Source organism: Acomys russatus, chromosome 26 (genome assembly GCF_903995435.1).
Source record: "Acomys russatus chromosome 26, mAcoRus1.1, whole genome shotgun sequence".
NCBI classification, from domain to species: Eukaryota; Metazoa; Chordata; class Mammalia; order Rodentia; family Muridae; genus Acomys; species Acomys russatus.
This window is the reverse complement of record NC_067162.1, coordinates 31,599,946-31,616,591: the sequence shown is the minus strand read 5'-3', so window position 1 is coordinate 31,616,591 and position 16,646 is coordinate 31,599,946. Positions and strand designations below refer to the sequence as shown.

Below are 16,646 nucleotides of genomic sequence, written 5' to 3'. Positions count from 1 at the left end.
CCCTGTCTCAAACAACAACAACAACAACAAAAATAAGTTATAGCCTATTTTTTAAAATGTTGACCATGGATCAATAAGATGGCTCATTATTTTAAAAGTGCTTGCCATATAAACCTGACAACCTGAGTCTGACGCTTGGAGCCCAGGGTGGATAGAAAAAACTGACTCTCAAAAGTTTTCCTCTGACTGCTCCACACTTTCACTGTGGAAGGCAGAAGCCTGCACTTACACATGCATCAAACACACGCACAATAGTAAGTCACTGTTGACCATGACGTAGCTTGTCTTTCTAATATTCTGATTTAAGCATGGGCCTCATTCTGAGTAATTGCAAGAGTTCTCCGTTATATTGAGGAAGTACATGTTTTGGTTTCAAATATACACGTTTATCTACATAAAGGTCAGTTAGGAAAAAAGTCGTGTTGGAGATTAGTCTGGTGCTATGTATTCAAATGATAAATACTGGGTCCCAAAATCTGGTTTCAGTCCAGATGAGTAAATTCTCATGTACACAAGTACCTTGCTCCCCAATTTAAAGTTGATTGGTTAATAAAAATATCTAGAAACCTATAACTGGGCAGAAGAGAAAGAGGCAGAGCTTTTCCCAGGCTTGGGATCTGAGATGGGACAAGGAAGGAGAGAGAAGAGGAAGCCAGAGAGAAGGAAATGGCACGGGGCTGTATGGACCATGAACACATGGTCATGAGGGATGGCCTGAAGGAACAGAAGCAGCCCAGGCAGAGCAATTATGGTAAGTAACCTGGGGTGTATAGCTGAGAAATAGCTTTAAAGCATATTATAAATCTAAATGGTCCCTCTGTCTTCCCCCCACTCCCGAGACAGGGTTTCTCTGTGTAGTCTTCCCTATCCTCGACTTGCTTTATAGACCAGCTGGCCTCGAACTCACAGAGTGCCGCCTGCCTCTGTCTCCTTGAGTGCTGGCGTTAAAGGCGTGCGCCACCATCCTGGTTGGTCCTTGTGTCTTTTATTTGGGAACTAAACAGTCTAAACTGGGGTAGAAGCTCCAAATAGATATTTAGAAACAAGACACGATATAGCAGACCCCTTCCCCTACACTACTACTATACAGCCACCTAGTCACACGTCAACGATCAAGGGCCTGAATGGAGAAGACGATGCTCAAGAAAAGCCATCAAAACCCTTGTCCTCCCTCCAGGCTGTCCCCGATTGCCTCCAGAATTCAAGTTGGTGTAGTCTCTTGAAAGCTGTCTTAAGAATCATCTTTCATCTTCTTTAAGACTTCTGAAGGGAACTAGAGAGATGGCTCAGTGGTATGAGGACTGGCCATTCTACCAAAGTACCTGATTTTGATTGTGGCAGCTTGTAACCATCTTGTAATTCCAGTGGATCAAAAAATGTGCTCCTTTTGGCCTTTGTTAAGACTGGTTATTTACGGGGTACAAAGACATGTAGGTGCCGGGTGTGGTGGTGCACACATTTGATCCCAGCACTCAGGAGGCAGAGGCAGGCAGATTGCTGTGAGTTTGAGGCCAGCCTGGTCAACAAAGCTAGTCTAGGACAGCCAGGGCTAAACAGAGAAACCCAGTCTCAGAAAAAACAAAGGCATGTAGGCAAAAACATCCAAACACAGAAAGAAAGAAGAAAGAAAGAAAGAAAGAAAGAAAGAAAGAAAGAAAGAAAGAAAAAAAGAAAGACAGACAGACAGACAGACGAGAGAGTGGGGGGGGGGGAACTTCTGAAGGTAATTTGGTTGTGGCAGAGTATTTTAAACATGCACTTAAGACTATCAAAGAGGCCTAAGCCTTCTTTTTTGTTTTGTTTGAGTCAGGCTCTATGTAGCCCTTGCTGGCCTCAAATTCGCAGAGACCCACCTGTCCCTACTTCTTATACACCACCATGCCCAGCGTATGCTGAAAACACTTAACTCGGCGTCTTAGATTCTTTTGAGACAGGGTCTCACTCTGGCTTGGCTTTGAACTCACAGAGATCTGCCTACCTTTGCCTTGTGGGTGGTGGGATTAAAGGCAAGCACCACCACACATTTCTGGGTCTCTTTTCTCTTATCAAAACCTACAGTTGATCTCAGCAATGAGAAATGAAGTGTAGCCTGTGAGAGGACCAGTACATCCTAGTTTTCTAAGACTCTCATCTCTGGCTAGCAGCAATCTGGTGGAAGCTTATAAGTTATCAGGTCTATAAAGCCAGTCAGCACCTGACTGGCTCAGCAGGGAGGGTTGCTTGCTTCAGCCCTACAATCTGAGTTCAAACCCCAAGACCCACAATGGAGCTATATAATCTTATTTTTAAAAATAAAAATTTCCACTAAATTATGATTTTTGTTTTTAGAGACAGGGTTTCCCTGTGTAGCATTGGCTATCCTGGACTCACTTTGTAGGCCAGGCTGGCCTCGAACTCACAATGATCTGCCTGTCTCTGCTTCCCAGTACTGGGATTAAAGGCATGCATCACCATGTCCAGCCAATTATGAGAGATTTTGAAGGCTATATCAGATTACATAATTTAGAAAATTGAAATTAAATGTATTTCTTCTCAAAGAAGGTACTTAAGGCCCTCAATATCAATAAGTAATGTCCTATTTCCAGAGAGGAGAAGGGAATGGCGGAGAAAACATTTTGTTTAAATTACAATTTGTTAAAGTGTTGATTCTTAGGGCTGGAGAGAGGGTTAGGCACTTACTACTCCTGCAGAAAACCTGTGCTCAGTTCCTAGCATCCACATAGCAACTCACAATTATGTATAACTCTAGTTCCAGGGGATTCAATACCCTCTTCTGACATCCTTAGGCACCAGGCACACATATACATGCAAGCAAAACACTCATATATACAAAAGACTGCCAGGCAGGTGGATCGCTGGGAGTTAGAGGCCAGCCTGGTCTACAAAGCTACATAGAGAAACCCTGTCTTGAGAAACAACAACAACAACGACTAGAAGTGGTGATTCTTTGAGTTTGTTTGTTTGTTTCTTTGTTTGTTTTAGGCAGAGTTTCTCTGTGTAGCATTGACTGTCCTGGACTCACTTTGTAGACCAGGCTGGCCTCGAACTCACAGCAGTTCACCTGACTATCAAGGGCTGGAATTAAAGATGCTTGCCACCATCACCCTGTGAAGGTGGTGCTTTTAAAAAAATATTGTGGATACAGAGGTCAGAGAACAGTGCTGTGGAGCTGGTTACTCCCATGTTTATGAGGGCTCCCAGGATTCAACCCAGGTCAGAAGTTGGGTGGGTGCTTACTGTCAGGACAATGACCTGAGTTTGATTCCCAGAAACTCACATGGTGGAAAAGAACTTCAAGTTGTCCTCTGACCTGTACATGAGTGTTATGATATGCACACCCACATGTAGAGGAATTTCTATTCAGAACAAGGCTGCTCTGGCAAGAGATCACATCCAAAGACCTTCTAGGTCCCTGTGACCCGGCTAGAAGGAATACAAACACACCTTTAATCCAGGAGACAGAGACAAGCAGATCTGAGTTCCAGGACAGCAAGTTTTAGGAAAGAAAAGTTAGGTCCAGGTGTGGTGGTATATGCCATTAATCCCAAACAATGAAGATAAAGTTAGTTTGTAGATTGGGAGGCTGGGGGTTGAGACAGGGTTTCTCTGTGTAGCCTTGTCTGTCCTGGACTCGCTTTGTAGACCAGGCTGGCCTTGAATTCACAGGATCCGCCTGCCTCTGCCTTCCCTGCGTACTGGGATTGAGGTGTGTGCCACCATGCCCGGCTCCAAAAAAGACATCCCTCCAGTCCCTTGATCCTAGTCCTAAATCACAAAAGGCACAGGGAAAGCTGTTTAGAAAGACAGATGATAACAGGAAACTTCTTTTAATTATATTGTGATGATACCATGAAGGTTAATTCTGCTGCTGGGGTGATGATTAGAAACCAGTAGCTAAATGGCAGAAAGGGAGGGAGGGAGGGAGGAAAAATAAGAGACTAACAGAGGAGTCGCAAAGTGGGCATCTAGGAACTGAGCACTACACAATCTATAGATGTTATCTGTAGACAGGCATGGTGGCGCATATCTTTAATCCCAGCACTGAGGAAGTCGTGGCAGGCAATTGTCTGTGAGCTCAAGGCCAGTCTGGTCTACACAGTGAGACCCTCTCTTAAACTCACACTCACATAAGCACAGACACAGACAGATATACTAATTAAACATGTAGATACGTATAGATATAAATAGCCTTGTTCTGCCTCCCACCTACCTGTTCTGCCAGCCAGGCAATATGCTTGACTTCCTTGCTGCCTCCCGCTGTACTGGTTGCACCAAGCATGGCATTGAGTTCAGCCAGTACCTGTGGGAGGAGAGCCATTATGTTGGTGTGGATAGCTACGAACCAGGAGTGTGCTGTGGCTGTATCCTTGCAGCGTAGGATCAAAGTGTTTCTGCTATCAGGAGAATGTAGCTCTATCAATCTGTATGGAGAGAGAAAAAGAGAAAAATGAGCTAGGTTCCAAGTCATCACACCAACCAGAGTTAACATACTAACTGCAAATCTCCTCTAATATTGTTTTTCAAATAGTAACACTTTAATTCCCCAGAGTTCAACTCCAGAGAAAATGGATGGACAACAACTGAGACTAACAGCTGGACTTGGTGTTGTACTGGGATGGCCAACAGCCAGACACTTCACTTTGCCTTAATTTCCATGTCAAAGAAACAGAACCAACCAGTGTCTTCTAGGACATCAACATGTATGCACACACACTGTATGAATATTATATGTGTGTATGTGAAAGACAGAGTCTCATATAAGCTGGCATCATTTTGCTATATAGCTGAGGATGACCTTGATCTGGCCTTCATCTATTAAGTGCTGGGATTACAGATTAATGTTACCACACAAAGCTAAAAGAACTGATATTTTTCACCAGGGAGGCAGAGGCAGGAAGATCTCTGAGTTAGATGCTAGCCTGGTCTACAAAGCCAGTTCCAGGACAGCCAAGGCTACACAGAGAAACTTTCTCTTGAAAAACCAATGACTAACTGGGCGGTGGTGGCGCACGTTTTTAATCCCAGCACTTGGGAGGCAGAGGTAGGAGGATCGCTGTGAGTTCAAGGCTAACCTGGTCTACAAGTGAGTCAAGGACCTTCAAGGGGTAGGGAATTGGTGGCAGGGCTATATTCCTCAAAGTGAGACTAAAGCATGCACCACAGAGAGAGGCAGAAGGACTGTGAAGTCTATGCCAGCCTGGGCTACTTAGTGAGTTATATCTCAAAAGATAAAAACAAAAACTGGGGACATGCCGTAGTTGAATGTTTGACCCTAAATTCCAACCACTGCAAATCAAGCCAACAACAACAACAACAACAAAACAAAACCAAAAACCAAAACAAAACAAACAAAACAAAAAACCCAAACAAACAAACAAAAAAACACCCCCAACCAAAAAGTGCATGGCGGTTCCTGTTCTCAGGCAGCTAAGGCAAAATTACAAGATTTGAGGCCAGCCTAGGCTAAGACACCTTAGGATATAATTATCAGACTGTAACAAACAGTGGCCAATGACTGCCATGACCTCATCCTAGAAGGAGTCAGAGCTATTCTCATTCCCAAACTGGTTGAAGGATCAATTCTTAGTTCAGACTGCATGTCTTTTAGGCTGATCATTTTCTACAAGGCTTATTTATTTCCACCCCACTGCTCTGTCACTGAGGCCAGCGTAACATTCTTTAGACATATGCTGAAGTTCACTGGCAAGAACCAGGCAAGAAATTTCCTTCACTCCTCCTACTGACCTACTTAGCACTAAAGATAGAAATCAGTTCAGCCTTCTCTAGGCATGAAACAGTTACTTTCTGGAAAAAAAAAATGACAACAGCAAATAAAAATCCTTTACACCATACACAGTCCTGAGACAGTCTCTCAGATAGGTTCTTTAACAGAAAATTGCCTCTAAAAATCCTTGTATTAGACCATAACTAAAAATAGCTGGAAGAATGAAAACAAATGTGCTATAAAATAAAACTAAGCCTCATTACTCAGGAGAGGACACTAGAACTAGAGGGCTCAAATGAAATTGGCAGGAACTTGCTTTGTAGGCAGGATCATCAGCATTTATGAAAAGAGAAATCTTGTAGTTTCTTGGAAAGGGATTGTAGAAAAGATAAGAAACAATTACAATTAATTAAGAAAACAATAAGCAAGACTGGAGAAGCTGGGTTGGTGGTACACACCTTTAATCTCAGCACTCCAATAGGCAAGGGCAGGTAGATCTCAGTGAGTTCAAGGCCAGCCTGGCCTACAGTGCCAAGTTCCAGGACAGTCAGGGCTAAAACAGAGAGAAACTGTTTCCCCCAAAAAAACAAAACAACCACCACGACCAACCCCCCCATCTGAAAATAACCCTCCCCCATACCGCCCCCACACCGCCACAAAAACAAAACCCCAAGGCTGCAGAGATGGGTTGGGAGCACTGACTGCTCTTCCAAAGCCAGCACCTACATGACAGCTCACAACTATCTGTAACTCTAGGATCTGACACCCTCACCCAGACATACATGTAGACAAAACACTAATCCTCATAAAATAAAATATTTTAAAAAAAGATTCTAACAGATGAAGTATCTTAATCCCAGCACTTGGAAGGCAGAGGCAGGCAGATCTCTCTGAGTTTGAGGCCAGCCTAGTCTACAGAGCCCAGTTGCAGGACAGCCAGGGCTACACAGAGAAATCCTGTCTCAAAAACAAAAAAAAAAAAGCAAATCAACAAAAACAAATAAAACCCAATACACTCGCAAGCATAACTGAGTCTAGGATCCAAAAGAGTCTGTCTTGCAGCAGTCCTCAAAACTGACAAAAGCAACATTGCACTGCTTGAAATTTTAAAGGAAAAATTAAAATAAAAACCCTGTTAATAGCAAACATGGAGGCAGTCTGCCAGTAACAGAGCCCACCCGAGAGATGAGGAGGCAGCTACAATGTTAAAGGTTTTGGACTCGAGTCAAACCACTGAGGATTTCCTGGGAATTTAATTCCAGTTTGATCAGACAAGTCAAATCAATATTTAGGTAGACAGAAGCATTGGACTGTCAGCTCAGACCATGTTAATGTATCTATGTGCTTATGTCTTTGATATAAATTGTGAGTTAAATTTTTATATGTCACAAAATTCAAGTTTACTTTTTACTAGAAAAACAGTCAGAATGAAAATGCAGTACTGTGAGCCAATGCAAAGGGAAAATTTAAGATTGCTACATTTCTACAGGACACTGTACTGCATGCTAAGGAATGGGCTCATTTTCTCTTCCTGGACTTCATCCTTAATTAATTAGTTTTCACATTTTACAACAAGACACAGGATTATCAGAAGCATCTATAGAGGCAGTAGAAACTTGAGGTGGGGAAAGGTAGTAACCTTCATTTATTCACTCATTTGATAGTTACACTCCCACCAGCTTTATAATTACAGAACCAAATCACAGTAGAAAATAGTGATAATAAAAACAAGCTGCTTCTCTTTTGGTTTTAGTGAAGACTTTACATAAAACTAAAAGATGAACCATAGAGATCCCCCCACAAACCCACCAGAATGGAAAATCCTATCAATGCTGGTGAGAACATGGGGCAACTGAAACTCTTACACTGTTGGCGGCTGTTGGCTTCAGCATAAATGGCAGTCACTTTGGAAGAATGTTTATACATCGGTTAAGAGCACTGACTGCTTTCTCAGAGGTCCTGAGTTCAATTCCCAGCAACCACATGGTAGTTCACAACCATCTATAATGTGATTAAATGTGCATTGTATACATAATAAATAAATCTTAAAAAAAAAAAAAAAGAAATTTCTTTTCTTTCTTAGATTTATTTTATTTAATATGTTTGAATGTTTTGCTTCCATGTATGTGTGTGTACCGTTGTGTGCCTGGTGTCCATAGGTGCTGCAATGAATGGTCCTCGGGCGAACAGCCAGTGTTCAGCTGTCTCTTTAGCCCTGGATGTTCCTGGGTTTTTTGTTTTGTTTTTTTTGTTTGTTTGTTTGTTTGTTTTTTTTTTGAGACAGGGTTTTTCTGTGTAGCCTTGGCTATTCTAGATTCACTTTGTAGACCAGGCTGGCCTTAAACTCACAGCGATCCACCTGCCTCTGCCTCCTGAGTACTAAGATTAAAGCTGTGGGCCACCATGCCCAGAGAACTACAATTTCTTGAGATAGTATGTAAACCGCTCTGAGCAGAAGTTTTAATCTTGAGCCTTATATGCTCAAGAAGGTCATTCAGGATTTGTCTGAAACTTTGCCCCCTCAACCCCCACCCAAAGAGTGTCTCACCGTGTAGCTTTGGCAGGTCTGGAACTCACTAGGTAGATCAGGCTGGCCTTAAACTCAGATATCTGCAGATATCTGCCTCCTTCTGCCTCCCTAGTGCTGGAATTAATGGCATGTGCTACTATGTGCTTCATGTTCTATCCTACTCTGCTTAGGAACCTGGGTGCATTCAGATCAGAGACCACAGAATGAAAGCATGTTATACAAGGCCTGTCTTTAGTGCTTTGAACAAGGTTTGTTTTTTGTTTTTTTTTTTAAAAGTCACTCCCACTTTGACAAATCTCTGGCCTAACACTGAATCTACACATACTTTTCACAAAGTTAATAAAATCAAAGTAATCACAAAGCACAAATAGCTATAGAACAAGAAGGAAAATTATAACCCATCATTATCACAATATGTATACACACACACACACACACACACACACACACACACACACACACACACACACAAAAGAAGTGTCTTCAAGCTGGGCATGGTGGCGCATGCTTTTAATCTCAGTACTAGGGAGGCAGAAACTGGTGGATCTCTGTGAGTTCGAGGCCAGCCTGGTCTACAAAGTGAGTCCAGGAGAGCCAAGGCTACACAGAGAGACCCTGTCTCGAAAGACAAGAACAGGAAGAAAAGGAGGAGGAGGAGAAAGGGGAGGAGAAGTAGGAAGAAGAGGAGGAGGAGAAGGAGGAGAAAGAAATTTCTTTATGAAGAGACATGGGAGGGTGGGCAGGGAGATGGTAGGTTTGAGGCCGTCTGGACTCCAAAATAAGGACAAATCTCTGATCTCAGAACAGCATTTCCCTCTTCAGTAACTTCCTGGTCAGGAGGAGGCACTGATGCATCCTTGGGTTTACAGGCTGAGCGTATGGTGCTCACCTGTTCTCCAGGTCTGGCATGCTTAGGTTTCTAGCAGCGAAGCACATTTTGAGAGGGATGACCTTCCTGTCCTTGGTGCTGTTCTGATGCTTTGGAGAGCCAGAGTCTTCACTGCCACTGAAGCTTGGTGACTGGGGAGCGGCACCTTCCCATGGCAGATCTGATACTAAAGATGGCTTCTTGATATATGGTGTCACTTCTCGGATGAACTTGACTATGGAAAAAAAAAAAAATCAAAGGAGGTTAGTATTTGATCAAATGTAACCTGATCAATGTTCCTGATCAAATGTAAACCAAAATATTCACATACACCCAGTGGTGGTGCGCATCTTTAATCCCAGCACTTTGGAGGCAGAGGCAGGCAGGTGTCTGTGAGTTCGAGGCCAGCCTGGTCTATAGTGAGTTCCAGAATAGCTAGGGCTACACAGAGAAGCTCTGTCTTGTTTTTTGTTGTTGTTTTTTGGTTTTTCGAGACAGGGCTTCTCTGTGTAGCCTTGGCTGTCCTGGACTCACTTTGTAGACCAGGCTGGCCTTGAACTCACAGCGATCCACCTACTTCTGCCTCCTGAGTGCTGGCACCACAAGAAACCCTGTCTTGAAAAAAAAAAAAAAGTCACATACATGCAACATCTTGAGCAAAGAGAAAAACAGAATTAAAATGCGCCACCACACCCAGCTCTTTTCTTTCTTTTCTGAGCAATTGTCTCATGTAGCATAGGCAGGCCTTGAACCTTGAACTTGGTATGTAGCATGAGCTTCTACTACTTGAGTGCTGAGACTACAGGCATATACCACCATGCTTGGTTTATGAGATGCTGAATCAAACTGAGGGCTCTGTTCATGGCAGGAAAGCAGTCTGCCAACTGTGGTGTCCCCAGCCCATATCCATGTTCCTTCAATACAGTGGGCCTTAGGTTGTGTGTGTCTGCTTTGCTTCGTTTTTAGCATGTTTGTGGTAATCAGATTAGAGATACTAATTCTGAGTAGATCATTAGGACTCTTCTAAGCACTGTACTTTTCAAGAGTGCCCATTTAGAATGGCTTTGTTTCCCTCAGTTGGTAGCCCAGTAGCTGGCATGGCGCCTTAAGTGCTCAAAAGCGTGTCTCAGCCATTGGCATTGATTGAAAACCTTGGGAATTTCTGCCAAGTTCTCGTGATGTCATCCTCTCCTGTAAGCACAAAGCTCAAGTGTATACTGAAATGCCTGAGTCAGCTGCTCGAGGGGTAGACTGGCTATACTCCTGCTCAGTCTTCCAGGATGAAGAATCTCCTTGGTGAACTAAGGCAGCTAGCTTTTACTCTCTCCACCCAGAAATGAATTTGTATAAAAACATTCAGGAAAAACATGCACACATATGCAAGTATCTGTCCTACATCTAAATACTAGCATTAGCATTATATTTCCTACTATTATGCTTGATTTCAGTAGTATTGGTGCGCCATTTTGTTTGTTTGTTTGTTTGAGACAGGGTCTCAAGTTAGTCTTGGCTGGCCTGGAACTCTATATAGACTTACCTGGCCTTGAACTCACAGAGATCTGCCTGTCTCTTCCTCCCAAGTGCTTAAGTTAAGAATGTAAGATAGTGGCTTCAGCTCTTCTACTGAATAGGGTTATTTGTACAAATTTCTCTAGCTTTCCAAGACAGGAAGGTAAAAGAAAGGCACCTGCTGGTTACTGAATATTTACTATGTGCCTGGAGCTTGCACTTGTTTAGAATTACTCTTATTTTTCACATTCTTTCCCAAAGGTGTTTTCATTGTGTTGTAAAAGTATTCATAAAACACCATTATTGGCTGGCATGGTTGGGGGAGGGGAATAATGACTGAGTGACTGCTGTCAGGATTACTAAATAAAAATACAAGTAGTGAGCAGTAAGCATAATATACTACCATCATGTGTAATTAGTGGATAGACAGACAAATGTGTCTGTCCTTGCACTGTGCTTAGCATATCTAGCACCTTTACAAGGTCACACAAGTTAGAGATGGAAATCTATCATTATTGTAAAACCTAGTACTTCCGGGTTTTGTTTTATGTGAATGTGTGTATCAACTATACCTCATTCAAAAATCTGAAGCCTAGCCGGGCGTGGTGGCGCATGCCTTTAACCCCAGCACTCGGGAGGCAGAGGCAGGCGGATCGCTGTAGGTTCAAGGCTAGCCTGGACTACAAAGTGAGTCCAGGACAGTCAAGGCCACACAGAGAAACCCTGTCTTGAAAAACCAAAAACAAACAAACAAACAAAAAAAAAAAAACAAAAAAAAAAACAAAAACAAAAACAAAAAAAACCCGGAAGCCTGCAGCTTTTCAAGCACAGACTTGACACAAATGGAAAATTCCACACCTCATCTAATACAGCAGCCCAAACGAAGGTGTTCTTGCCTAAGTCACCTTCAAGCGTATGCACACTGGTTATGTGAAAAGGAATCTCGGTATATATATGGACACTTCAAAATTGGCCTATCAGATAAGGGACACCAACCTATGTTACAAATTCAAAAGAGAATTTAATAGGAAAGACTTTAGAAAAGGCAAAGGGGACAGTTGAGTGTGCTTACATAGACTTTTGACATATTTTCTTTTTAGCACAGTATAATGTTTAAATGTCTCCATTCACCCCATCTAGCTGTAGCATTCTTTTAGGGCAGGGTCCAAACCTTATTTGCCCTATGTCAATTGAGCTGAAACACTTGCCGTAGAATTCTTGGCCAGAACTTGAGGTTCCATCCGAAAAAAAAATATGAGAAGAAAAAGCAAAGTGAAAGAGGCTCCTGTCCAAGCCGGGCGCAGTGGTGCATGCCTTTAATCCCAGCACTCAGGATGCAGAGGCAGGTGGATTGCTGTGAGTTCGAGGCCAGCCTGCTCTACAAAGTGAGTCTAGGACAGCCAAGGCTACACAGAGAAACCCTGTCTTGAAAAACCAAAAAGGCTTGAAATGTCCCCAACCCCCCAAAAAAGTCAGGTGGCATTGTATGCCTTTAATCCCAGCAGAGTCAGGCTGATCTCTGTGAGTTCAATGCCAGCCTTGTTTACTTACAGAGTTCCAGGACAGCCAGGGAAACCCTGTCTCAAAAGAAAACTTGTGTGTGTGACTCTGTATGTGCACCACTTGCACATAGCACCTGAAGAGGCCAGAGGAGGCTGTCATATTCCCTAGAACTGGATTTACAGGTGCCTGTGGCCACCTGAAGTGCATGCTGAGAACTAACCCTGGGTTGCCCCAAGAGCAACCAGTGCTCTAACCACTAAGCCATCTCTCCAGCCCCATTTACATTCACAATTGATCTCATCCTTTTACCCAAGATAATTAAATAAAAAATGCTGAAGGGCTGGGCGTGGTGGCACATGCCTTTAATCCTGGCACTCGGGAAGCAGAGGCAGGTAGATCACTGTGAGTTCGAGGACAGCCTGGTTTACAAAGCGAGTCCAGGACAGCCAAGGCTACACAGAAAAACCCTGTCTCAAAAAAAAAAAAAAAAAAAAAAAAAAAACTGAAGGAAAAAAAGATAAAATGGAAAATTACCAATTCTAACTAAACCACCATATAAACTTTCTAGTATATTTTCTATATTATATACACTAACTTGATTCTTAAATAAAGTATTACTTTATTTAAGAATCACTATATCGCCGGGCATGGTGGCGCACGCCTTTAATCCCAGCACTCAGGAGGCAGAGGCAGGCGGATCGCTGTGAGTTCGAGGCCAGCCTGGTCTACAAAGTGAGTCCAGGGTGGCCAAGGCTACACAGAGAAACCCTGTCTCGAAAAAAACAAAAAAACAAAACAAAAAAAAGAATCACTCTATCAAATTCCACTGTATGTTTATCATACCTTACTAGGATATTCCCTAATTATTTAGTACTTAGTTTTGATGATCTTTTTCAGGGAGAAATAACCAAGACTTCTGATAATCATGGACAAACCTTTTCCCCCTAAAGCCAGATTTTTATCATCTTCTACTCTCTATAGTATGTCCAGGTCTCATAAAGTAGTACCTGACAATTAATTGTGGTTATCAACTTGGCTGGATGTAGAATCAAGTAAAGCCACGCCTCTGAGTGGGTACGTGAGGATATTCCTGGAGGATTGGCTGAGAGGAGGTCCTTCCCCATGCCCATGCTAGATTTTCACCTGCTGACCTTTGCTCCTTGCTGGTGCTTGTATCTACTTTGTCACTGGAACCCACTTTCTTCAACCTTCGACATGGACAGAAGACCAGTGATTTTCCAGGAATCCTCCAGGCCTTAAGTGCCAGATTAGGACTGCTCAGGAACCAGCCTTGTGGACTGATCAGCTGCTGGGGTCACAGCCTCTCTGTCATGCAGACAAGCCATCATAGGACTATCCAGTCCATATCTGACAAAGCTCCTCTGTACTATCTCCACATTCTATCAGTTCTGCCCCTCTAGAGAACCCTGACTAATGGTTCTGACTAACTATCTAAAGGTTCTGACTAACTATCATCTAGAACCATCTTGGCAGCCAACAAGAATAGTGGTGCACACTGCAGTTCTAGCAGTGGAAGGACTGCCGTTAGTTCTAGGCCCTCTCATAAAACAAAACAAAACCAAAAAATCTTTATCATTTTAACAGATGATAAACTGTATATGTGCCCACTGAATCTCAACAAATACAGGATGTTATTTTCTTCTGAGAAACACAAATTCCACTTTTTTTCTTTTTGCTCTCAAGAAGTAAAAGTACTTTTCAGTACTAGAACACGGAGACATTGATGGCAATACTTAGTACAAAATTGAGTCATCCTTTATCTTTAGAATATAAAGTGAGTCTCATGTTGCCTTTATCACTGTATCTTTCTTACTCACCCTTTACTACACTCCCTCCTCCTCTTCTTTCCACTAGCCCCTCCTTTTTGTAAATAGTCCTTCTCACTTCACCACACACACAAAATGTCCCTTCCTCTCTGAGAAGGGATCTTGCCCAGGCTAGCCATGAACTTATGATGATCTTTCTGCTCCACCTCCCTGGTGCTGAGATTATAGGCATGAGGAAAAGAAATCTACAAGTCTCTTTTAAAAATGTTTTTACAGCTGGGAGTGGAGGTGCACTCGGGATGCAGAGGCAGGCAGATCTCTGTGAGTTCGAGGCCAGCCTGGTCTACAAAGGGAGTCCAGGACAGCCAGGGCTACACAGAGAAACCCCTGTTTTTGTCTCAAAAAACAAAAACAAAAAATATTAAAAACAAACAATGTTTTTACCTGTGTTCAGGCTGTAAAGTGATTAAATAAATAAAATATAAAAAATGTTCTCAGAATTTATTTTCTGTGCACAAATACTTTGCCTGCGTGCATCTACGTGCACCACATACATGTGTGCCTGTTGAATCCCTGAGAACTGGGGTTACAGGTGGTTGTGAGCTACCATATGGGTACATGGAATCAAACTTAGGTCCTCTGCAAAAACAAGTGTTCTTACCCACTGAGCCATCTCTCCAGACCTCTTACTTATATGTCTGTACTATTAAATGCAGACTCTGCATGAGAGAAAATATGATATTGTTTCTAAACCCCATTTCTTGTTCCACCTCCCCTCTCCTTCTCTTCAGAGACTCCTCACTTTATCCTTAAGTCTAGTGGGATAGTTACTTCTGTCAACTTGGTAGATCTGGTAACCAGCCTCTGGGCACGCCTGGGAGGGGCTAACTGAGAAAAGACCACGCTAACTGTAGGCAGCACCAGGCTAGGGTCCTAGGAACACAGAGGAGAACGTGGCATTCATCTCCTTTTGCTTCCCAAGCGAGGTCACAATATAACCAGCTGCCTCAAACTCCTGTTTGCCATGATGTACCCCACTGCACTGGCCCTAGAACTATAACATGTTGCTGTAGCCAGATATTTTGTCCTAGCAATGAGAAAAGTAACTAACACACTGGGAAGTAAGCTTGTTCATGCCAGGCATCCAGGCAGGGAAGGGTTTAATGAGAAAAAGAGGCCTTCCTTCAGAAACACAATGTGCACTTACCCTTCTAAGACACGATCTCAACGTTTTCTGGAATGGTATGTGGCTGTAGCTCAACAGTGGATGGGGGAAGCAAATGCAGTCAGTCTATGTAGGTCCTAGAATTTTCCATTCAGTTTATTATGCATGCTTCCTTTCTAGTGCAATCAAAGCCCTGTCAAAGCCAATGGAAGCAGCAAAACTACTTTTATTCTCTCTTCCCCCATCCTCCTGTCTCTGAGACAGAGCCTCTGTATGCAGCTCTTCTGGCCTTGAACTCACTGCAGACCAGGCTGGCAGCAAACTCACCTGCCTTTGTCTCCCAAGTGCTGGGACTCAACCCACAACTATTCTCTTTGAAGAGCTCAAATTACTACTGGGAAGACAGGGCGAATATAGGTTTTCTTTTAAATCTGTAGGCTGTGGTAGAACAAGTCCAAATAAACCAGATTTGTCCCCAGCAACTAAAATTTCAGGGTTTTAAAATCATGGTCTTGCCAGTTATGGTAGCACACATGTTTAAGCCCAGGACTCAGGAGGCAGAAGCAGGCAGATCTGAGGCCAACCTGATTTACAGTGAGTCCCAGGACAACCAGGATTATACACACAACAACAACAAAAAAAACCCTATCTCAAAGAGCCAAAAAACAGTAACACAGCCTTTTAGCCAGGCACAATGGCAAACACCATTAATGCCAGCGCCACTGGGTAGCAGAGGTAGGTGGATCTCTGAGTTCTTTTTGTTTTGTTTTGTTTTTTGAGACAGGGTTTCTCTGTGTAGCCTTGGCTATCCTAAACTTGCTTTGTAGACCAGGCTGGCCTTGAACTTGAATCTCTGAGTTCAGTTCCAGGTCAACCAGAGATACATAGTGAGACTCTTGTCTCAAAAACACCATGGCCCCCCCTTTTTAAAATTTTTAAATTTTGCAAACTGCCACCTCCAGTGTGTGTGTGTGTGTGTGCGCGTGCACGCACACACACACACATGCATGCGTGTGTGTATTTCCTTGTCTTTAATTGGATTCTGCATGGATTATCTGTTACATTAACACAGAAGTATCAGCTTTCACACCTTCACATACATAAACATAGAAATCCCAACTATATTGAAATAATTTTGGGCTTTGGTCTATTTACTGTATAATTTCTTCTTGGTAGAAGACTTTCAACTACTAATTTTTTTATTTTTTGTTCTTGGTTTTTTTAGACACCGATACTCTGGGTAGCCTTGACTGTCCTGGACTAGCTTTGTAGATCAGGCTGGCCTTGAACTCACTGAGATCCTCCAGCCTCTGCCTACCAAGTGCTGGGGTTAAAGTGGGCCACCATGACCAGCTCAACTAATAATTTAATATGGTCAAGTAGCCATGGGCTATTCATAAAGTAAATACTTATTAAACAGATTTTTAAAAATGCTTTTCTTCGCACTAGTTTCCTCAAACTGTAACAGAATATTTGAGTTTGTTTTAAACATCCTGGGTTTATATTTTTAGGTGTTTTTGTGAAGAGAGAGCTTTTATTAGTAAATCTGCCTTTGGAAA

The 16,646-nt window shown here is 42.7% G+C and overlaps 1 protein-coding gene across 1 annotated transcript in view; it reads right to left on the bottom strand.

The window, feature by feature from the left end:
• Sntb2 (syntrophin beta 2) overlaps positions 1-16,646 on the bottom strand; it is a 63,996-nt gene that overhangs the window by 13,665 nt on the left and 33,685 nt on the right. Inside the window, 2 exon segments of the mRNA XM_051169297.1 lie at positions 4,211-4,421; positions 9,145-9,358. Of these exon segments, the coding sequence (XP_051025254.1) occupies positions 4,211-4,421; positions 9,145-9,358 (425 nt within the window).